This window comes from Myripristis murdjan, chromosome 4 (assembly GCF_902150065.1).
Source record: "Myripristis murdjan chromosome 4, fMyrMur1.1, whole genome shotgun sequence".
NCBI lineage: Eukaryota > Metazoa > Chordata > Actinopteri > Holocentriformes > Holocentridae > Myripristis > Myripristis murdjan.
In genome coordinates, this window is record NC_043983.1 from 1,526,739 (window position 1) to 1,550,310 (window position 23,572).

The 23,572-nt window shown below is 39.4% G+C and overlaps 2 protein-coding genes across 7 annotated transcripts in view; one reads left to right on the top strand and one right to left on the bottom strand.

Annotated features, from left to right (window-relative positions):
* Nucleotides 1-1,814: 1,814 nt before the first annotated feature.
* On the bottom strand, nucleotides 1,815-6,981 carry polr2h (RNA polymerase II, I and III subunit H). Its single transcript, XM_030049574.1, has 6 exons — nucleotides 6,808-6,981; nucleotides 6,196-6,289; nucleotides 5,853-5,936; nucleotides 4,002-4,095; nucleotides 3,765-3,848; nucleotides 1,815-2,214 (listed from the first exon to the last, which is right to left on the bottom strand). Exons 2-6 carry the CDS (start codon nucleotides 6,266-6,268, stop codon nucleotides 2,097-2,099), a joined length of 453 nt encoding a protein of 150 aa, XP_029905434.1. The 5' UTR covers nucleotides 6,269-6,289; nucleotides 6,808-6,981; the 3' UTR covers nucleotides 1,815-2,096.
* A 505-nt stretch (nucleotides 6,982-7,486) lies between these two features.
* armc9 (armadillo repeat containing 9) overlaps nucleotides 7,487-23,572 on the top strand; it is a 64,069-nt gene continuing 47,983 nt past the window's right edge. For 3 of the 6 annotated variants that reach the window (XM_030049616.1, XM_030049619.1, XM_030049617.1), the window contains exons 1-10: nucleotides 7,488-7,705; nucleotides 8,148-8,316; nucleotides 8,425-8,550; nucleotides 10,410-10,580; nucleotides 11,559-11,714; nucleotides 13,218-13,310; nucleotides 15,380-15,404; nucleotides 17,324-17,481; nucleotides 17,826-17,924; nucleotides 20,649-20,684. In XM_030049616.1, the coding sequence (XP_029905476.1) occupies nucleotides 8,242-8,316; nucleotides 8,425-8,550; nucleotides 10,410-10,580; nucleotides 11,559-11,714; nucleotides 13,218-13,310; nucleotides 15,380-15,404; nucleotides 17,324-17,481; nucleotides 17,826-17,924; nucleotides 20,649-20,684 (939 nt within the window). In that variant the 5' untranslated portion in view covers nucleotides 7,488-7,705; nucleotides 8,148-8,241. Of the gene's footprint in view, nucleotides 7,706-8,147; nucleotides 8,317-8,424; nucleotides 8,551-10,409; nucleotides 10,581-11,558; nucleotides 11,715-13,217; nucleotides 13,311-15,379; nucleotides 15,405-17,323; nucleotides 17,482-17,825; nucleotides 17,925-20,648; nucleotides 20,685-23,572 lie in introns of all 6 variants that reach the window. The other 3 variants (XM_030049621.1, XM_030049615.1, XM_030049620.1) reach the window with 3 other exon arrangements.

The following is a 23,572-nucleotide window of genomic DNA, read 5'->3' on the forward strand; positions in this document are numbered from 1 at the left end:
CCAATCTCAGAACCCATTGGCTACAAAATTTGACCACTTTGTTTTAGCCTCTGGGGCTGAGGGACAGTTTTTTTCGGGGGTTTTGGTGTTGCTGGAAACATGTCAGAAACCACTTCTGTTTCTTTTATTCCAAAAGTCCAATGTTTCTCCACACAATAACAAACATTGATACTTTTTGTCAGTGTTTTAGGTCCAGGCAACAGTTCTGTCCGTATGTTCAGCTTCTTTCACTCCCCACATGGACTGTTTACCTTCATAACACCACTCAGACAAGCAACAGCAACTACACAGACTACAACAGAAACAGAAGTGAAATGCCTCCGATAACAAAATCTTGTTCCTCACCCACAGACTCTATGTATGTATAAGAGTCTGTTTTTAGAGACTAGCCAAGGGCTAATTAAACCCCACTCCAGAGCAGGGTTATCCCTGATTTTCTGGAAAATCCCCAAAACGTCAGGGCTTGGGTCTGCAGTGTGAAATAAGGTTAGAATGAGAGTGTAGATGAACACTCACTGGAACCCCACCGGTGCCCAAGAGCATAATAATACCTGAGCCTGATCCGAACCCAACATGCATTTTTTTGTGTGTGTGTCAGAACCTGACCTGAGCCCTAGATTTTGCTTGTACAATAACCTTGGTATATACACTTTGCATAATAGGCTGGAGATACAGTGCATAAAGTCTGGCTGGTGGGTGAGTTTTAGTGAGAAATGAAAACAGGAATTTTGAAAACTGGGGTCACTGAGTGTGTTGTGTCAAAGCAAAGAAAAATCATTGCCCGTCTGGTTTGTGTTAATTGTGTGAAGAGTTTAAAAAAAGTCAACTGAGAGAGAAGAGATGAGACGTTTGAATCCAAACTGTACAGACAGACTGAGACATCTTCTTCTTGAAAAGTGCTGGGCTTGTTTCTTACAATAGTCTATGTATCCATCAAAAGCCACACATCCCCTTGATGAATGTGTGATCTGCTCAAACTGTAAGTGTGTAACTGTGTAAATCAAGGCAGCATGATATGGACATGGACTAGATTCCAACATACGGCACATGAGGAAAAAAAGAGTTGCATTTAAAATCTGTTTTAAGTCGATTTCTGCCCTCAACTGGAAAATGTCACTGAAGTCATTTCTGAGGGAGGCAGATAATACATCAATATAAATCTTGACCAAGACTGAACCTTGGTAGGCCTTTGGGTTGTATAGTTCACATGGAGAGTCCATATGGTGGTAAAATATCCTGATTAGCTGCTCTGTGCTCCCTTGGGCTGCCAATCCACAATGCTGGATTTGTGGATCCAGCACGCAGCATCCGCAGGAAAATGCTGCGCAATTGTTTTGCGCCAGGAAGAAACAACCTGATGGTACTTTCACAAATAATTGTAATTACACAGGGTAGTGGGACTTGTTTTTATATTGGCATTAATTCACTTTGTTGCTGTTGGTTTATATATTCAAAGTGTCAGATTAGGAGCTGTTTTGGTGTAGAAGTAAATCGAGACACAAATACAGTATTGAGGATTAGCAGGCCAGGGGAGGACAGAGCAACTAATGAGGAGGTTTCACCACCGTGTGGACTCAGATCACACCCAGGGAGCTAGACAGCACAACACTACCAAAGTTTAATTTTGCTGTTAAAATCTGTTTCCTGAGATGAGAGACATCTGTCCCTGAAACTAGCTGTAGCTAGTTGTAGCTAGTTTCAGGGAAAACACAGTCTGAAAACACAGTCTGATTCAACTTGTTTGAACTGGGTGAAAGAACAGCCAAGCACTGGCAAGTGTACAAGGTCAAAGAAAAACACATCTGACCATCGCCTCATTTTGTATATAAAAAAAAACATATTTATTTACAGTTTACCAGTTCTTTAGCCTCAGTCCTAGGTCAGCGTGTGTGGAGGAGCCATTTAATAACTAAGAGTTAAAAAAAAAAAAACCCAAAACAAAACAGAAGTTGTATTTTACAGTTTCCACGTCCTCTCTGAGCTTGGTCTCCAGACTGCCATGTGCTCCATGCTTGACAGTGTGGATGGTGACAGTTCAGTGGGACTGCATGGTTGACTGTGACAGCAGAAGGAGGTGATGGAAGAGCCAGATGGGTTTAGAAGGCCAGCTTCTTCATGAGGAGGTAGACCCTGGAGTCTACCTCAAAACCGTGCAGGTTGTTGGCATCACCTTGGAGCCTCATGAGGAGGCCGCCGTAAGACACGTAGGCAGAGCTGAGAGGATGAGCAGGGGAGGACAGAGAACACATGGCTTTGGATTCAAAGACTGAAACAAAAAGGTGTGTGTGTGTGTGTGTGTGTGTGTGTGTGTGTGTGTGTGTGTGTGTGTGTGTGTGTGCGTGCGTGCGTGCGTGTGTCAAACATACACACAATCTGGATGGGAGAAAAAAACAGATAAAGACCGACTTTGATAAATTATGAAAACAAAACAAAACAAAACAAAACAAAACAAAACAAAAAAAACCTCTACTATGTTACCAACTGCTGATGTAATAAAATGCATAGAATGACATTTAGAGCAAAAACAAGTTGCGGTATCATAATAACCCCCTTAATGTTTTATTTAATGTATTTAGTTTTCAAAGTTTTTTTCCTTATGGATATCGTGTTGACCTGGATTGCATCATCAAATCTGACAGACCGATCTTACATGCCAGAAGAGAGACCTGTCTGGCAGTCCAAACTAAATAATTATAATGATAATAATAATAAAAATAACAATAGTAAAACGAACGGTGAAAGTCAAATTGTCACAACAGGGATCTTAACAGGTCTTAACTTGTTCTGCAACCTATACTGGGTGCATTTATTTCTTTATGGTGAGGTTTTCTTACAGTTATCTTGGGTTTCCACCTCACCTACACACCTTTTTTTCTTTTCTGTATCTTGTGATATTTTGTGTGTGTGCACAAATAAACAATAAAGAATGTAATCCATCTTCCACAGGGTAAGAGAAGTCAACCTTCCAAGGCACAAACCTTTCCTGTAAACATACTGTGTGTACATTATTACATTACTGCATTTTATTACATTAAAGAGAAGACTGAACCTTTTGAAATGGAACCCGGTCATTATGATGAGCAAAGACTTTTTCATCTGATACTTCAATTAAGACATTTTGAAAAATAATTTGAAAAGAGAAATAAAATGAATAAAATAAACAATCTTATTAATGCACAAAATAAATAAGAAAAAAATAGTATACATCAACAGGCAAAAGGTATTACATTAATGGTAGATAACTTCTAATTATGGGAAATTTATATTAAATTAACAGCACTGGCTGCAAATTGTTATTATGTTAATCCTTTGAATCACAGGAGCCCATGGGTAGGCTATTCTTTTGTTCCATCCTCTGAACAAAATTTACTTTATTGCTCTTTATTTTGTGGCAATTTTAAGGTAAATGTCTTGTAATTATTATAATTTTTATTTATTTAAAAGTTCATGGCAATTTAATTTAATTACAATTATTAAAATTATAATTATAAATATTGTTTCCTTGTACATTTTTATAATTTTGCATTTTTTTGTGCTAAATGTCAGGTAATTGTCTTATTTATTCGTAATTTATTTATTACCAATTTTCCGCCTGTTCTGCCTGAAGTGAATTTAGATTTCAAAGAGTTAACCTAGCTGATGCTGGAAGACTAAAAACAAAAACAACCTCAAGGTTGCTTACACTTCTCCACTTTCTCACATGCACACACTTACATAAAAAAAAATAATATCAACAACAACAAAATGTAAGCTACAGTACTCACAGGCGTGTGGCTGCCTCTGTTGAGGTTTCGTCACCCTCAATCTTGTAAACCTTCCCATACATGACGTAGTCAAACTGGTCTGCCCTGAATGACACAACCCAAACAGAGTTTTACTGAGAGCTACACAGCCAGCCCTGCTAACAACACAATCATGCACACATGGAAGTGCAACGTGCTTTGCATAACAGTGACTTGTTATGTTGTGTGAAAGCACACTGCATGTTTTCAACATTATACCTGGACGGCCGGTCATCCTGAGGGTTGTACTCGCCATCGTCAGGTGTCCCGTCTTCATATAAGGTGCTGGCAATGACCAGTCTGAACTTGTCACCTTGAAGAGGCACACAAAAGAGCATGAGCTGGGCCATGAGGACTCAATTTTTGACCTTTTTCTTTTTTCATTGTTAGCGACATTGGAAACATACTGTAAGGGACGACTATTGGTGCTTTCACAAAATTAATAGAGCTAATTAGTTTATTGTATTTATTATATCGGTTGGGTACACTATTATTTTATTATTTCATTTTATTTTATACACACACACACACACACACATATATACATACATAATATACCTATATCTGTATGTATATGTATATACGCAAGGAAAGGCAAGGCAAGTTTATTTGTATAGCACAATTCAACACACGGTAATTCAAAGTGCTTTACAGAAACATTAAAAGCAACAAGACACAATTTAAAACAATAAAAACAGTCAATAAAAAAGGGAAATACAAATTGAGAATGATAGCGATAATAAAATACAGTAACATAAAATAACAACAGGCTCAGTACACTGCCTGAGCTAGACGGCCAAGGGCCCAGGGCGTGATAGGCCTTATCACCCCTACGACTCCCTGCCACCAAAAAGTGAACTTAGACAAAATTTGAGTTAAAATTCAAAACCGGCTCTGTCAGAGATTTCAGCTAGGATCTCTTGTCCGTGGCTCTGAACCATCTTGAATTTGGTTGGTCGGGTCAGGTTTTTTTTTTTTTTTTTTTGTATAGGACATTGCCCTTAATAATACACCCAATGCATGCACACTATTTGCTCTTGAGTCCTTCACTCAGAGTCTTACAGTCCCGCTGGACACAGGTTCCACACACTGGTCTTATTCAGATCGTAATGAACTCTAAAGATCCATCCCAGGACGTCTCCCTTCTAGATCTGAATTCACAGCATGCTCCCCAGTGTTGAGTCACAGAAGTAGCTGACTCAGACTTCCCGGTCACCAACCGCAGGGATGCCGACAGCCCAAACTTCCGAAATTTCCCTGGTTGGGATCAATAAAGTATATCTATCTATCTGAAACCTATATACATACACACATATCTTTTATTTATTTTTCTTTTATATCTTATTTAATTTTGTATTTATTTTATGTCTATGTCTATTTGTAAGTTGAATTATATATTATATAAAATGTTTTCCATAATGCTGGACCACATCTGACAGTCTCTGCCACCCAGTTCCAGGCATCATGGACAGACACAATGAAATTATATTATAAGTTATATTCTATCTACATATTCTATTCTATAGATATTTTGCAGATGTGTTTCATTATATATATAGTCTATGCAAAGGTTCAAATGTGAATGGTCTACAGATATTAGGGATATATTTTAGTATATTTTATTTTTATTACTCTTATTGGGCATGTAGTGGTTTCTCTTTCTTATAGTCTTTGACTTGATATTATAGCTGAATGAAAATGTGTGTCTATTTATTTATTTATTTTTTTTTTTTTTTTTACAACAAGCCAACCGTTTTGCACAAACACGCTAAACTTCAATTTTGCTTCTACTTATGCTGATTTCATTCATTCATGTTCACCCACAACAAAAATTTCTCCTGCTGAATTCAAACAATACATCAATTTATAAAGCATACCTACCACTTTAAATATGAAACGTGCAAATGAATATTGATGACCCATGAAAATAATGTTCAGTTTAGATAAATCAACCAGTGATTCTCTCCCTGACTAAATCAGCTATGACAGGACTAGTCAGTTAAGTGCCGTCTCCATATGGTAATAACATAACTCAACATGCACAAAGACAAAAAAGCAATGCTGTCTCACCAAGATCCACAGGATAGATCTGAATGTTCACATCCAAAATCAGGTCCATCTTGAAGGACTCACTTTCACAGTGTAGACGAGACACTGCAGCAAAAAAAAAAAAAAAAAAAAAAAAAAAATCAACCAAGTCAGTTTACTTTAGTTTTGTAAAGATTAAACAAGGTGACAGAGAACGTGACTGCCTCTATGATCAAATAAACTGAAGAGATACATAAACACACTGTTTTTACATCAGGGTAAGCAATCGATTTGTACACCACACAAGGATTTCACATACACACGCTTTCGTAATTTCAACTAATATGATGTTTAGAATAGATTTAAGGTCCACAGAAATTTTCACCTCTGTCAAACTTCTTGCCATCTGGATCAATGTCTTTCACGTCAAAGATATCCTCAAACAGAATTCCAGCCATGTTTCTCCAGGTCTATGGGCTCTGTGGGGAGCACAGCAAAAATCATGTCACCTCTGTAGTTTCTGTAAGCATGTTCAGGGTCCATCAGATTTTAGAGATTCTAGCTTGAAAATCTAGTTGTAAGGCTACTAATTCTTCAAACTATTTCAGGTAGTTTATCACTTAAGCCATAAGAAGGGTCTGTCAAAACAGTCAGCTCAACCTGTCATTTGTCCGGTCAAAATCTCTTATTCTTCTTTTACACTGGAATTTCGTTGACTTGTCAAAACACTACAGCAGAATGTGGTTCAATTCATCATCTTACTAAATGACAGAAATTTACTCCTCAACCAAACTCAACAAGTTGTACATTGTCACGTGACTAACAGCAGTTTAACTATTTCTTGCAAAATTAATTATTTACCTAATTACAGTTCCTGAATAAGCCTTTCTGCCAGTTAGCCAAGTTACCATGAGCCTCTTCTGCTTCTGTTAGCATTAGCTACCTTGTTTTGCTCGTAAGCTAGCTTGTTTTGCTCGTAAGAATTCCATAAGCTTACCTCACAGGAGGTGGAATTCTGTGTTGTGCACTTTTGGCCGAGCAGCAGTTATTTCCTGTGGCAAAACGCTTTGAAAGATGTGCAAAATAACTTATCTGAGCACAACTTCATTCATTCCTGTGCCAAAAGCACTGCGCCGTGCAGGGACAATGTGCTCGACCTCTTCCACGAGTTCTTCCGGGTGAAAAATAGAAACCGTAAATCATTTGTAGAATCTGTTGAGTTTGAAATATTGGAGGGCTACATTTGACAAGAAATAAACAAAATAAACAGGCGATTTCCTTGGGAGATATATCTGAAACTATATGCTCAAAACACATTGTCAGTTTTCAGTCTACAGACTGGTAATGTGAAATACTGAAAACATGCATACATGCAAACGTACATGCATAGTATCGTCGCAATTTTACGTTTGTGTTTTTAACACAATAAAAGTAATAACTGTCACCTTTTTGGAGGCCTATTATTAATGTAACATTTTGCTGCCTTGTTTATTCCCACCCGCTTTCCTCAAAGACCCGCCCTAATCTGCCTCTGATTGGTCAGTACTCGTTGCCTTCAGGCTATGGTTATCTAATCAGAGGCAGAGTAAGGGCGCTTCTTTTCATAATGCGGGTGGGGAAAAAACGCCATTTGGCTTGAGTAAACCTGGTTGGATTTACGACAGTTGTGTCTACTTTCTAGCCTGGGTTTCCTCTCAAACCTTGTTGCTAGGTGTTTCGGCGTCTTTTGTATGCACGGTTGCTAGCTAACGCACTACCTGACTTGCTGTTTTTAGCCACACAGCAGCTCAAGTAAAGCCATGCACAGTATGGACTATAGAGCTACCAACTGTGGATATTTAACTAACGCTTTGTAATGTAAGCTAATATTCAGAAGATGATTGACACGCGAAAAGGTGAGGCTAGTCCGCACTGCTTCTGCTTTTATTATCCTACGCAAGAAACGTTAACTGATTAGCTTTCCAGCTAACGCCACTGGAGGGTCCCAGCTGACTTTCTTTGCAAGCTTAAGGGACACAGATACAGTCAAACAAACAAACAAGTGGCTTCATTTAAGCCATTAAGATTAATTGTTTTTATCACCTCTGAAAACCTGAAATTATCAATCACTGCAACGTTAGTATCTAAAATGCAACCTGTTTGATTAAGAAAATTACTGGGAAAATTAAGCGTATTATCTCGATGTTTCACCATTTTGGAGTGTGCAACAGGAATACTCCAAACCTCTAATAGCCTATCCTTTGCATATCAGTAATAATACATTATGATGATGATGATGATGATAATGATGTGTTATGATAATGATGTAATTCTGACATGCATGCCTTGCCCCTGCAGGTTCTTCACAGTTTGAGTGATGCTCCAGCAGCTGTTTAATCGGAGAGCAGATCTTTGCTGTCACTAGGCTTTATAAAAGGTCTTGGGTGCTCACATGAGTTCCAAGGAGACTGCCAAGATGGGAGACATCTTGGCCAATGAAGCTGATCTTCTAGGGATGATCAGGGAGGTAGGAGGCCTAACCCTTCAGTTAGCAGTCGCTGTGCATCAGTAAAACTGTTTATGGCACCTGTGGCTGACTTTAAAGGCGTTTGATATCCTTTCTCTCTTTTGCCAGTACCTTAAATTGGAAGAATTCAATGACACGGTTTGCAGTTTCGACGAGGAGTGCAAAAACAAAGGCAAACTCGTCTCGAAGCCTCAAGGAAATACTTTACGGGACTCAAAGACTCTCATCACTCAGGTAAATCATAACATTCTGATATGACTGTAGTTCCCTCATGCTGCTAGGGTATTTGTGGTTCTTTTAACATACTGTTGTAGTAGCTTGAGGAATGTTGCTTTTAAGATAAGATATTCCTTTATTAGTCCCACAGTGGGGAAATTTCCAAAAGCAGCTCCTTCGAGCCGGATATGAACCAGCGACCTAATTTTGTGATGAAGCTGATGTTAGCATTATGATGTGTGTACACATGGATAAAAAAAATTACGGGAAAAACTAACATAAAGTGTCTTAGTAAGGTGTTGGACCTCCATGAGCCACCAGAACAGCTTCGGAGCTCCTTGCCATACAATATCCAAGTGTCTGGAACTCTACTGGAGGGATGGAGCTCCAGTCTTCAAAAGATCATGTACATAGAGAGGGATTTTATTAGGGCTGGGACCATATGCTTATCTTCCGATTTGATACTATCACAAAACTTGGGTACTGATTCGATATGTATTATGACTCTACAAGTATTACGATTCAATATTATGATTTATTGCGGGTTTTTTTTTTTAAATTCTCCTCTAGTTTGTGGCTGTAAAGTTTCATGAGGCTGTGATTATTTTAGACATCACTATATTTCATTTGGTACAGTGACATCAAGTTTGAAAAAATGGTGTGACTCCAGTGAAATGGCTGCTATGGGGGCTAATATCATCACACATGAATCAAATGTGGCTCATTGAATCCACAAGAGTCTCAGCTTTCCAGTCAAAGCCGACTGATGCAGCTCCAAGACTGTTTAGGCCCCAGTCTGCACAAATACACTATTTTACAACAGGCCACAAGAACACATGTGGACTGCAGGCTTTGTGGCCCAAACTGCATGGGATTAGCAGAAGGTGGACAGAAGGTAGGCAAAGGGGAGAGCCGTGGCTGCCCAGAGAACACATTTTCATTCAGAGAGCTGGAGGTCAGAGGTCAAGGGACCCTGCTGGAAATGACCATGCTAGTTTTTCCCTCACCAAAATGTAGCCAAAAAGCTGGAGCAATATTTAGTCACCTTGCAGACACCCTCACATGACATGCTTGGAACCAACGGATTCCTTCAGTCGTTTAGTTTCATATGATACCAATATCTTTATTAAATCAACAGTCTGTGTCTGTAGTTAAAAAAAAATATGTATTTTAAAAAAACATAAAAATGTAAATAATCGCAGTGCTTATGTTAATTGTTATAATTTTTTTTTCCATATTGGCTTTTATTTAGTTTAGTAAAGTTTAGTTTCAGTTGTATTTTAATTGTAAAGTTATTTTTTCCAAAGTCCATGGATTGAAAAAAAAAAAAACAACAGGGTGCCATATGCACACAAATATAATGCTTTACATTATATCAATTATTAAGTTATAACCCAAAAATTAGCAAGAAAAGAACCAGAAAACTACCAGAAAAGAAAAAAAGAAAAAAATACTGGAAAGTATGTGAAAATTTTGTATTAAAAAAATGAATGAATGGGAATGAATGGTGAGGAATAAAACCTCAGTTTAAACAAAACAAAAAATTCTTGTAGGGGTTCTTATGTTCTTGTGTTGATGGCATTGTGGGTAGCATCTCTACAGAAATTAGTAAGAAAATTACAAAAAATGATTCATAATTATTAGAAATACATATTCAATATAAATTACAAGAAAATGACCACAAAATATTAAAAGAACAAAACTAATTATAAGGTAAATAGTGTGGGTTTTGCAAATAAAAAGGTAAGGAACAAAAAAACTAAGAAGTGAAACTTGTATTATATTGGTGGATTGAAAGTATTATGCGTAACATCTTTTGCAGAGCTCTTGTCTTTTTCCAGCCAGCTGCTCTGTTACTATATGATCTCATCCTGCAGAAAGACCTGCTCAGCGCCTTCGATGATGGAGACTATAAGGTGTTCTTTGAGCTGTGGACGGAGAACATTCCCTCTGAGGTCAAAGACACAGACAGCCAGGCCCAGAGGCTGGAGTTCTACCTGCACATCCACTTCACCATCCACCCACTGAGGAACCACCCGGGCTCACACGTACGTACACAGCCGCACTCTCTCCATGTGCCGGTTTGGCAGCTGTTTTTTTGCTGCCTCAGTTTAAAAAATCAGTAACAAATTACTCCTCCAGTTTATTCAAATTTGTGTTTATGTGATGTTCATGTAGAAAAGTTTTCAGGGGTTAATTTTTTGTTAATTTTTTGTTAATTTTCTTGTAAGCTCAGCTGATTTGCTCATCACATTTTTCCTCATGTTTTTGAAAGAAATCAAGGGAGTTTGCTCAGGTTTCAAAGGGCCTTTCACAAGCATTGAAACACAAGAATTTTGACAGTGATCCAGATCAGACATTTAAATATACAATTGTAATAACTATAAATGGAATTTTCACGTAATTTAAAAAACAAAAACAAAACAAAAAAAAAACTGCTAAATTTCAGATCTTGTTAAAATTGATTTTCTGGTAATTTTCTGTCTTTCTTGTTTTGTTTTCTCTCTTTTTTAACTTATGTGTCAATAATTTTTGCTATCACCATTTATCATTTTGAAAGAAATCAATTGAATTTGCTCAGGTGTCAGAGGGTTTCATAAAAAAGTCAATTACATCACATCATCACAAAATAACTACACATCATGAAGTGGTGAGAGAGCGCTACTGACAAACCCCACTACCCATGGAAGTCCTGACAAACCCCACTCCTGTTTCTTAAGCCGGATCATGCAGGCTCATCATAGCTGTGTAGGTGCTGTTTTACAGTCTGTCCACTGAGCTGTGCTACAGCCATGCTTTCTCTCCACACACCTCTTTCATACGTACTTGACATCAGCTTGTGTTCAGCTGACAGCTCCTTCATTGTGACCAAGCAACAGGGGAAGTGCTATAAATCTCTAACTGCATCATTTAGTTCAGTCTGACTGAGGTGCTGAGCCTGTTTGACATTGTCTTAAAATGCTGCAAATAAATGAACTGATTAGAAAAAAAAACAGTATGCATGAAGCTTGGAATGTTTCCCCCAGGACCGGGCTGAGTTTGACAAGAGGATCTCCCACTTCAGGCAGTACCTGGAGACTCGGGGGGCAGCGCTGAGCCAGACCACCGAGTTCCTGCCTTACTACGCCCTGCCCTTCGTCCCCAACCCCACAACCCACCCCTCCTTCAGAGATCTTTTTCAGGTGCTCAGTCCCATGGTCTGGGTGGGGGGATATCAGGGATATCAGGCTCCGATTATTGAATTATTCCAGCAGGTCTGAGAGGGTCAGGTTCTCTGCTTTAGATGGATAAATCAACCTGTAATATTTCTGTGGTATTCCTGTAGTAACTGCTACACACCACCTGTAATATTTCTGTAGTATTCCTATCATCACCCTACCCGACCCCACCCTAAATCAGGGGACAGTTCAGCCGCACTGGGCAGAGTCAGATAAGAATTTTTTTGTACTGGAAAAGTGATGGTCTGGCCGGTGTCGGGGGTGCTGGGCTGGACCAGAGCTTAAGACAGAGGACATCAGGTGAGTAGGCAGTCCTTCTTTACACATCAAATGCAATGCGCACAAAAGTGTCTCAGGCCACCTCCGAATGTGTCCAGAGCAACTGGATCACAAGACACATTGAGGAGGCATTGCTGCTGTTATTTATATATAAAGATGAGTATGCCATTCAGAAACCACTCTGTAGGGGTGCTCTTGAAACACCTTTCATTGCGGAGAGCCCTGGCTCACAGTGTTGAATGCACACCATGTAATACTAAGCAGCTGTGGCCTGGGTTTGATTCTGGCCCAGACTCTCCCTCTCTGCCCTGTGTTTCAGAAATGCCTGAAAAATAATCTTAAAAAAAAAAAAAGGCTTTTATTGTGAATGCAGGTTCTTCTACAGTCCTGTGGTAGGTTTGTGGCATGTGGCATCATTCCCAGCTATGGGACATTGTTAAATAATAACATCCTGAATGGACACACAGCTGTATTTGCTCATTATTCCCTATAATAAAGGTTGATGTAGACCATACAATAAATCATTACTGTCCACCCGTGGAAATTTGTCTTTTACTTCGCAAGTCTTAAAGATGTTAATTAAAAAACAAAGGGAAAGAAAGACGTCTGCAAAATAAAACAGCAAATAAAAACATGACAAAAAATAAGATAAAACACACAGCATAAAAGCATCAGATAAAATAAAGTAAAAAAAGAAAAAAGATAAGGTAAAAAAAAAAAAAAAACAGACCATTACATTGTGGCACAGCACAGGAGTTGTAAACCAAACAGCCTCTCAATTTCCATCATTCGCGCAGCAGAATTAATTTATTTATTTTGTTTTTTGAGATTGTAGCCCTGTAGTGTAAAGGCTATGATTGTAGTATTTTATTGATTTCATAATGGGATTTTTTTTTTTATCATGGTGCATTTCAAACAAACGAACATATGAAAGAGCACCCAGGGCACTTAGACGAAACAGAACACAGAATTTGACAAAATGTAGAGTAAATAACCATCAGCGTGTTTGCTACTAGGAAGCAAAGCAGAAAGCACTCTGTAGTGGTGCCCTCAAACACCTTTCACTGTGAGGACAGATTTTTCTACAGTCCTGTGGCACATCTGTGGCATCATTTCCAGCTGTGGGACATTGTTAAATAATAGCATCCTGAATGGACACGTTATCAGCCCTCGTCTCTGTGTCTTTAGGATTCGTGGATGCCGCAGCTGAAGGGGAAGCTGGAGCAGTTCCTGTCAGTGACGCTGAAGGCCCGCAGCACTCCCAGACTGCTCATGTTATATGTATCCTTTGGCAGAGCGGGGCCCAGGCACTTTGAGTGTGTTGACGGGCACACGGTGATACATACAACTAGTGGCCAACACCACTAGTTTACAGGGCAGCTTTCAGAAGAAAAAGGAAAGATTTTTTTGTTCTGGTTGTTGTTGTTAACAAATGCTTGGGCTAACTAATATATTAATATTTTGGTCATTTGAGGTATTTTTCTTGTAACTTTCTACTAATTTCTCACTAATTTTGAGGTTAGGGTTATACAGAATTGTACAAGTACACTGGCATGACTTTTTACTCATTTCTTGCTTATTTTTGGAAAATTTCTTGCTCATTACCTTTTTTGCCCCATGTTTCTGAAAGATGTCAAGTGAATTTACTGAAGCTTCAAAGGGTTAAATGCTTTTCTTGTTAATTTTCTTTTTAAAAGAAATCAAATGACTTGCTCAGGTTGCAAAGATAAAAGGCAGCGAGCAGTAAAAGGAACACTAGTTTAAAAAAATAAATGAATAATAAAATAATAAAAAGTTAGCAAAAAATTAGAAATGACCAAAAAGCATATCAAAAAACAACCCCCCCAAAACCCTCAAAGTTAGATTTTTTTAATTACAAGAAAACTGTATTTATGATTATTTAAATAACATATTTAAACATCGAATCAGGCTGCCTTCAGATGCCTTTCACAAGCATTTAATTAACCATGCATGAAAAAGGAGATAAAAAAGTCTTGATGATTTTGTTTCTTTGAATTGTCAGAGGCAGTGATGCAGCTAATGGCACTGAAGCCTTCTAAATGAGCTGCAGCTGGGACTGCTGCTGTATAGTGGTGGTTGAAAGATCATTACTGATGAAAGGCTGAGCCCATCTTTTTCCGTTGCTGTTGGTTGAGCCGGGCCCTCAGTGGTCTCATCCTGCCAAATGGCCAGTGGTCAGCTCTGTGAGAATCAGTATTCCTGCTGCACTTGACAGCCCTCGGTGAGCTGGCTCACTAAGCCTGCATCACATCAAGAACAAGCTCTGTAGCCCTGTCTGGGCACACAAAGGCCTAGAAATTGGCTCTAAAATAATAAATCAGTAAGCAGGGGGAAAATACAGCAATCAGGTGGAGGCTGCCAGTGCGTGTTCTGGCTGAAATGCACTTTAACACTCTAAAACCCAGGAGCCCATAGGCACATTTTATTTTACACTTTTAATTCATTTTTTATTATTTATTATTTATTTATTTTTAGTTTTTTTGGGTGGGGTTTGGTTAATTATCTATTCATTACAAACTGTTGGGCTTATTTGTATTGTTTTCTTGGTAATTTTCTAGTCATTTTCTTGTAGCTTTTTGCTAATTTCGTGCTCATTTTTGAGACCCCCCACAAACCCCCCACAATTGTTTAAGAAAAAAAAAACAGAAAATTACAAAAAATGCATACAATTAGTAAAACAAAACTTTTGAAAATTACACTAAATTTTAATTTATATGTTACATATTTAAAATTAAATTGCAAGAAAAGCACCATAAAATTACTGAAAAATTAGACAAAAAAACAAACAAGAAAATCACAAAAAAGTCCTCCCCAAAAATGAAAAATATAATCATGAATAAAGTGAAATTTATAAAGTGAGTAAAAGCCTGCCCATATACTCCTGGTTTTCAAAGAGCTAAAACACTATAGTACATATTCATTAAAGTCTTGTTTAATCTACTGACGGTCATCAGTCAGCACGTGAGCTATGCCATGCTCACTGCAGCTTGACTTGCGTGCTTGTGGTTGACCATATCTTTGGAACGCTTAATAGGCACTCATAATGGTGTTTACCCACCTAGGGGTGTTGGCCCACTGATCCTTTTTGAGATAGATCCTCTCCCTTTAAAACAAACTAGGGATAGGCTGTCATGAACCAATATGGATACTGGTGTCCCATCAACTTTTGGAACACATAATCCAAAGCAAACGGCTGAGGTGACGAACATGCCCACTCCAAGCAGGATGTTCTACTTTATGCTGGCCATGTGTCCCGTCAGAATATACATTGTTTGATCATAATCTATATATCATGATAAAGTGTGTTTTCTTTAACATGTGTGACGCAGAAGGACGGTGGGAGGAGTACCAAAGGTAAACATCCCACTCAACTCTGACAGGAAGCGCAAACAGTTTTTGAATCCCCCTTTTGCAGTGTACGATATGAATGAAATGAAGTACAATATAAATTGATGTATTTGCTGTTTGAAAAAGTGGCACCCATTCAAAGTGAGTGGTGGCAGTATGAAGTTTAGGCCCATTCTGAAATACTATTCAAGACAGGTGTCATCTTAAGACTTTTACTTACAAAATGTTCATTCAAAGGTGCATTCATTTTAAACGCCACAGTGAAAAATAACCATAATGTGCCTGTGGGAGCATGATAAAGTTTTTGACAGATACTGATGACTTAAAGAGACAGTTCACCCAATTTGGAAAATGCATTCAGTAATTTCAATTACTGGTTGGATGGTCCAGATGCTAACTGTTAGCCTTCTACTGCTTAGGTGGACTATCCTCCAGCTAACAGTCTTGAAGGGGCCTATTATGCTTATCCCTATTTTCTGTCATACATATACAGTACATTCAGGAAGTATTCAGACCCCCTTCACTTTTTAACACTTTTGTTATGCACCCTGATGCTACAATTGTTAAAATTCATTTTTTCTCTCATTAAATATACACTAAGTACCTCATAATGACAAAGTAAAAACAGAATTGTAGAAATTTTTGTAAATTTATTAAAAAGGAAAAACTGAATTATCACATTGACATAAGTATTCAGACCCTTTACTCAGTGCGTAGCTGAAGCACCTTTGGCATCAATTACAGCCTTGAGTCTTTTTGGCTATGATGCAACAAGCTTTGCACACTTGGATTGGGAGATTTTCTGTTACTCTTCTTTGCAAATCCTCTCATGCTATCAGGTAGGACGGGGACCGTCGGTGGACGGCCATGTTCAGGTCTCTCCAGAGATGTTCCATAGGGTTCAGGTCAGGGCTCTGGCTGGGCCGCTCTAGGACATTCACAGAGTCGTCCCTAAGCCACTCCTGTGTTGTCTTGGCTGTGTTCTTAGGGTCACTGTCATGTTGGAAGGTGAACCTTCAGCCCAGTCTGAGGTCCTGAGCGATGTGGAACAGGTTTTCATTGAGGATGAACTGTACTTTGCTCCATTCAGCTTTCCCTCAACCCTGAGCAGTCTCCCAGTCCCTGCTGCTGAAAAACAGCCCCACAGCCTGATGCTGCCACCACCATGCTTCACTGTTGGGATGGTACTGGGCAGGTGATGAGCGCTGACTTCTTCCATTTGAGAATGATGGCTCTTGGGAACCTTCAGTGCAGCAGAATTTTTTGTAGTCTTCCCCAGATCTGTGCCTTGCAACAATCCTGTCTCTGAGCTCTGCAGGCAGTTCCTCTGACCTCATGGCTTGGTTTGTGCTCTGATATGCATTGTCAGCTGTGAGGCCTTCTATAGAGAGGAGTGTGCCTTTCCACATCATGTCCAATCAATTTAATTTACCACAGCTGGACTCTAGTCAAGGTGTAGAAACATCTCAGCAACCATCAAGAGAAATGGGAGGCACCTGAGCTAAATTTCAAGTGTTGTTGCAAAGGGTCTGAATACTTATGTCAATGTGATATTTCAGTTTTTCCATTTTAATAAATTTGCAAAAAATTCTAAAATTCTGTTTTCACTTTGTCATTCTAGGGTACTGAGTGTAGATTAATGGGAGAAAAAATGAATTTAAACAATTGTAGCATCAGGCTGTCCTACATAACAGCTGGCGGCGGGGGAGTGAAATAATAAAAAAAAAAAAATAAATAAAAATGAACAAACTATCCCTTTAGTAACCTCTCCAGGTGCTTAATTTTTGGGCTCATATGTCCTTGTTGGTGTATGTGTGTCATTTGTGAAACTTTGTTTGTGTGTGTGTGTGTGTGTGTGTGTGTGTGTGTGTGTGTGTGTGTGTGTGTGTGTGTGTGTGTGTGTGTGTGTGTGTGTGACTGCACAGAGGCCATGCAGCAGTTACAGCTCCAGCTGGTTGAGTCGGAGCGGCGGACGGCCAGTTACATGCGCAGGTTCAACAAGATGCAAGCCAGCTACCACAACCTGATTGGAATCACCGCCGAGCTGGTGGAGTCGCTGGAGGCCACAGTCAGCGGAAAAACGGTGGGTGGCTTGGCTTGAGGGCACACACACTGACACACAAGACACCAAACACACAGAGTCACACAAGCACACCGACATGACTTTTTACTCATTCCTTGCTAATTTTGGGGTAATGTCTCACTTATCGCCTTCTTGCCCCATGTTTCTGATAGAAATCAAGTGAAATTACTCAGGTTTCAAAGGGTTAAATGCTTAATGCTGATCCAGCATCACTGATGACTGATGGTTACATAAATTTAATAATTATAAATATAGTTTTCTTCTTCTGTTTTTTTTTTTTTTTTTTCAAATATTCTGTCTGTTTTCTTGTAACTGTAAATGCTAATGACAGCCAGTTTTTGCAGATCACTCAGGAGTACCTGCAGAATGTGTGTGTTCGCCTCTTCAGCAGCAGGATGAGGCTGTCTGCAGCACAGAGCGCTGACTTCACCAGGCCTGGCACTGTGAGTGGCAACACAGCCTTCTGTTCTCTGCCACGTCCTCCTTCACACCTCACTAATAAAACACTTGATTTTCCCATGAGGCCTCACAGGGCAACACGCTCTTTCAGGCACGAGCATGGGAAACACTCTGGTAAACAGCAATGGGCATAAGCGTTTCCAAAGCCTCATGTCACACCTATTTGTCACGTTGACATTGCTTTTTCAAATCAGTGTACAAAGGTCAGGCACAGGTCATAGGTATTTTACCAGACCAGCGGTGATCACCAGTGGCCAAAATCAGCCCTGTAAATGATCATTTTTCTACTGTGCATTGGTAAAAATGAGCAGACGCTGGTTAAGAAGATACACTTGTCCATGTACTTATGAATGAAAAGATTAACCATTTAGGAACAAAATGAAACGTCAGCAGCACATAGCCTCAATGCTGGTGGAAATATTCAGATTGTGGATTGATTTAGATCAGTTGTCATAATTTCAGTTTCACTGCAGCTTATAATGCTGTTGAATATTTTACTGTGTAACACTGACAGCAGCAGTCCAGTTACTGCTAAATATTTGGAATCAAATGAAGCGACCGTTTCATAGCATTTCGCCTCAGCACTGCCCTCGATGGCCGAAAGACTGTACTGCACTCTTTTTTTTCTGTCTCACAGTGTCCAATAGCTCTCTTCCCCGTAGGCTTTGGTTTTACTGCCACTAAATGCTCATTTTCTCTGCACACTGTATAGCCAATAGAATGTTCATACAATGTAAACAGTCATAACAGTTATAAATCATTGCCAAAGCTGTTCAAATTAGCAGAGGGCTCTTATGAAACAGCCCACGTTAGTTGTGCAAAGAAAGCTTAGCGCAAAAATACTGGTGTATCCATGGAAACATTTCCTTGCATCCAGGTTGTTACATAAGGATTGCGAGAAAGAGCTTTGACATTTTAAAGGTCTTGTTAGCCATATGTTGTTTGACTTGGCACAGACTGAACTGAATGTCTAACTGAAAGGAGTCTAACCATGCAGCAAATTATTTTACCAGACACTTTACCAATATAGCTCAACTACCTGCCCAAATGGCTGGTAGAGGAAACAGACTTACCAACCATGACCTAAATTCACCAGCAATTGCAGTAGTGGAGCCAGGGGGTGGCTATGACCACCATACACTGAATCCCAACCACCCCATTGGCCACCCCAAACAGCATGTCACTGATTTATTTTACCCTGTGTGGAACTATTTCTGCACCTCTGCAGCACTGCTGCCGGATGCTTTAGCTGCGTGAACATCCCGTTAGAATTGCGCCTGTTCCCCGCCAGTTTTTGTCCCACTGTTGAAAATCACATAATTACAACTTATTTTATAAAATCAGAAAGACATTTAATGTATTAATGTACTGTTAAACACACTAACGTGGTTATTTTATTTTTTGACATAACATGAAGACCGTAGTGTCATGTGAAAGTTCAGACCTTGAGGAATCCATGGTACCAAGCATGTCATGCTAGCTTGTCGTGAAGGAGAGTATATCTAGCCTGTCCTAAATAACATTCTTAACGGCAGAACAAGTAGGATTTGTCATTTGTTAACACAGCATTCAAAGTGGGCCTCTTCTACCCTGCTATGCTAACCACTGGCAGTGAGTTTTTGTTTCCTAGGATGACAATGGAATGAAATAACCACCCAAAATGTAAATGATTCCATTGCCATCCTAGGAAAATAAACTGATACATACCTGTCCAACAGAAAACAGCCCAATACTGTGTCGCTCTTCATCTTCATCCTCTCCCCCAGTGCTTGCCAGCGGGTGAAAGCCAAGCCCAGATTCACTGTCGTGAAACAAGCTGTATCCACTTGGTGTTTCACTGCAATGAAAATTGTTTAGCTCCACCAAAGAGCAATTGTCTGGTGATAGTTTTTCACACTGATTGACAGTGTAGAGAGCCCGTGAATGACACATACACGGAATATGAAAAAAACAGTTCCCATCTGGATGGGTAATAATGCACTCACATCAAAATAAAACTTTTCTAAGCTGAAACCCTAACACTGACTTTCTGCAGGTCCTTAAGAACTTGTAAATTGTCTTAAATTCAATTTAACAGATGAAGGGCCTTTTAAACTGTTTAAAATGCTTAAATTTAACATTTTTGAGAACTTAAATATGTCTACGCAGCAAACATATTTTAGACTGTCACTTAATAAAATGTTTGACTATGATTAAGTGATGCATGTTGTTGAAAAGATTTGTCACAATTCACGAGACTGTAGTTGTTTTTTGTCCAAGGAGGGAAAACAAACTTCACTGAACCTAACTGAAAGTTCAGGTTCTCTTGGTATGCTGACTTGGAAGTGCGTTGAAACTAGTGCTCAACGTCATCAAGAAGACAGCAGTCACTCTCAGTGGTTAAGGCCTGTGTTTACCTGGAGCTTGCTGCACTGCACACTATGCCAAAAAAAAAAAAATCATACATGGCACAGTGGCAATCAGATGTATCATGTTTCACTGTAAGTTTGGCCTTAAATTCCATTTGAAATGGCATTTAAAAGGTCTTCAAAAGTCTTAAATGTGGCTTCAGGGTTTCTGCAGACACACTGACCCGGCTCTCCCTCAGCAGGAGCCTTCATTGTGCTGCTCTCCTCTGGCTTGTGAATTCCTGTCTCATTTATGTTATGACTCAACAGCTTCTTTCTTTGTGTTTGTGTTTTTGCGTGTGTGATCCTCTGTCCATAAAGGGCTATTACTCTATGAGTCCCTATGATGACGGCTATGTAAGTTTCATTTGTTTTTACTTCCTGCCAGCATTTCAACCCTTCTTCCCCTCCCCTCGTCTCGCCAGCCTCTCTTCAGCCTCTCTTTCTCTTTTTGTCTCCCTCTCTTTTACTAGTCCCGCACCTTTCTTCCCCTGCCTTTGTCCTCGTCCTATATTCTCTCCCATGTTCCTCTAGTTCCCATTAGATTGCCCTATTTTAAAGTGATGTATGGCATTATTTGTGCTAAGAATGGCTTATTGTCTGGCCACTGTTTGGCCAAACAAGAGCGTCCCTGTCAGGGCGTTACTTCTCATTAAGCATGCACTTGTCTCTAAACGCTGTAGTCTTTGTCACCTTTTAACTCGACTTTTACCAGGTAAAGGCTGACAGGTTTAATCCGTTCCCTATAACATTATCTGTGTTTTTGTTAGTTTGTTTTGTTTTGTCTTGTTTCTTGAGGAGAACAGTGCCAGCATAAGACAATTTGACTTCAAAAGTAGTTTTTGCTCAGGTTGTTAAACAGGCTCCTTTTCAAAAGTCATTTGGGGCAAGAATGTTTCACAGGATTAAAGAATAATGTAGGACCTCTAAACATGTGTTGTTCCAAAATGCTGGTAAAGAAGATAAAATCTACTAGTATTTGACCAGTGGCCCTGAATGCCAACGGCTGGTGGCAGAACATGCCTATTGACTCTGAGAAAATAATTTCTACAACTATAAGCAGTTGTACAGAGGCATGTGTAGTATTTTTTATTTAACATGGCATTCGTTTATTCAAAGTTTAGTGGAATCACCATCACATTTGAACTCATTTCACACCATTTGAGAACAAATGTAGTCTCAACCTGCAGTAAAAAACAACAACAGTGATAAATGCCCTAATTCTAAAGCCAGAGAACTGAGATTTGCTCTCATCTCAGTGTGTTAAACCTCAGCGCTGTAGTTGTCAGAAGCTAGGATCATGTTCGTCCTGGAGCACAAAGCAGCTGTTCCTCTTATCACAACATAACACTATAATTGAGGTGTAATTAGACTTTTTTTTGTCCTCCGTGATATATTGACGGTTCTCACAGATTTATTTTCCCACTATCCCTTTCTGGTTCACATAACCATGGGGGTGAAATCAAAACCTGCCAAACTGGATTAGACTGGGATCTATAGCAGTCTGCTTAGACAATAATAACATCAATACTGGTTGACATTATGCGTTCCCCATGGGCATACAGCAGTAAATACTCCCAAGGCTAAGGTCTACATCTTATGTAAACTGTTCATTGTCATTGCCTTAATCCGGTCAGATAGTTAAATAAACAGAGATTGAGTTTGACGATGGGTAGTGGAAAATTTTATAAGCCGAAAAAGTTGAACAACCAAAAAAAAAAAAACAAAAAAAACAAACAAGCAAAAAAAGTTGTATATGCATTTCAGTTTTGGATGGTGATGTTAAACCTTCTTTGGGTCAATTAAGATGGATATTTTTTTTTTTTTTTTTTTTTTACAAATGTTAGCCGTGGCAACAGGCTAGAGGCTAACTCCTGCGTAACACCTGAAGGGCAATGAAATAATATCAATTTTTCAAAATGGGTGAACTAACCTCAAATTCCACTAGTGTTCACGTCCTCCAGAGGAAAGGTTTTTACATGCAGCTTATTTTACATTCAGCTGAGCTCAGTGGCTTTGTTTGCTATCTAGTGATGGAGATCTGAGAACAGGGCTTAGCTGCTGTTCTCAAAAAAAAAAAAACCCTCTCAGTCTGGGTGTCCCAGCCCCAGGCCTCCCCCAGTGTCAAATGTCACATGCAAACATGTTCACTTGTCACTCCTCCACACTTCAGGGCAAATGAATTCTATAGAGGGGAAGGAGTCCAGGTATCTGTCTTCTTCACTGCCTTGTTTCCCTCTGCACACCAAAGCAAAAATGTGGCCAGAGCAAACAATCCATTAGACAACACAGATCACTGCCCTGACCTTTCACTGCTCCTGCTACAGGCCTAACCCAGGTTTCAGGTAGGATTTCAGGGCCCAAAATCCCCTTTTACTCCTAAGACATGTTAATAATTAGGTCTTTGATCTTCCCCCACCACCAACATCCACGCTACACTTAGCTATTCAGACACCCCCTCTTTCTCTTTCTCTTGAAGGGATAGTTCATCCATTTTGAAAAATTTAATCTTATTTCACTCCCCCCAGCTGTTCTGTAGGACAGTAGTGGTGTTCTCTTCCTCTCAGTGTTACTGAGTGCTGGATACTGGCTGGATGCTCCAAATGCTAACTGTTAGCCTCCTGCCATTGAGGTGGACTTCCCCCCAACTAACATTCTTCAAAATAATTGCCTTAATCCACTAAAAGAAGGTTTCACATCACTTTACAAGTGTTAATTTATAAAGTTAAAATGCATGTACAACAGAAAATCTGTGAATTATCCCTGTAAAACTACCAGTTATATGCCTACAGCAAAGTTGAGGACAGATGCTAATTGAAACAGAAGGGAATTAACAGCTTCTCACTGAACCTGCTCTTTCTGCCTCTTTTGTCCTCACTGAACTGGCCGTCCCCTCTCTGCGGCCAGTCCACTTGTCACTGAATGCATGGGCACTGTTGCCACACAGGGTACACTGGAGGCTTCAGCATGTACCACAAGCATGATGTCCGCATGTCCAAAACCACTGTTGACCTACCTTGACAGCAGCTTAGCCTCACTGGGCCTCATTCACCAACCCTTTTTAGGAACAAATTTGTTTGTAAAACCCACTTATGCAGTTTTCAAGAGGATTCTCGCATTCGCCAGCATTTTCTTATTTGAGATTTGTTCTTCATTAATAACAGCAGAATCTACACACACTCAAGAGCACTCCTAAGCACATTTGAATGCTGATGTTTGTGTGCAAAATATTTGGCTATTGTGTT

Bases quoted from the DNA above. Each gene is read 5' to 3' on its own strand.
- polr2h (XM_030049574.1), bottom strand. From the start codon at position 6,268: ATGGCTGGAATTCTGTTTGAGGATATCTTTGACGTGAAAGACATTGAT. The intron at 4,096-5,852 runs GTGAGACAGCAT...TGCCTCTTCAAG, and splicing joins GATCTATCCTGTGGATCTTG to GTGACAAGTTCAGACTGGTC. The intron at 3,849-4,001 runs GTATAATGTTGA...TGTGTCATTCAG, and splicing joins CAGGATGACCGGCCGTCCAG to GGCAGACCAGTTTGACTACG.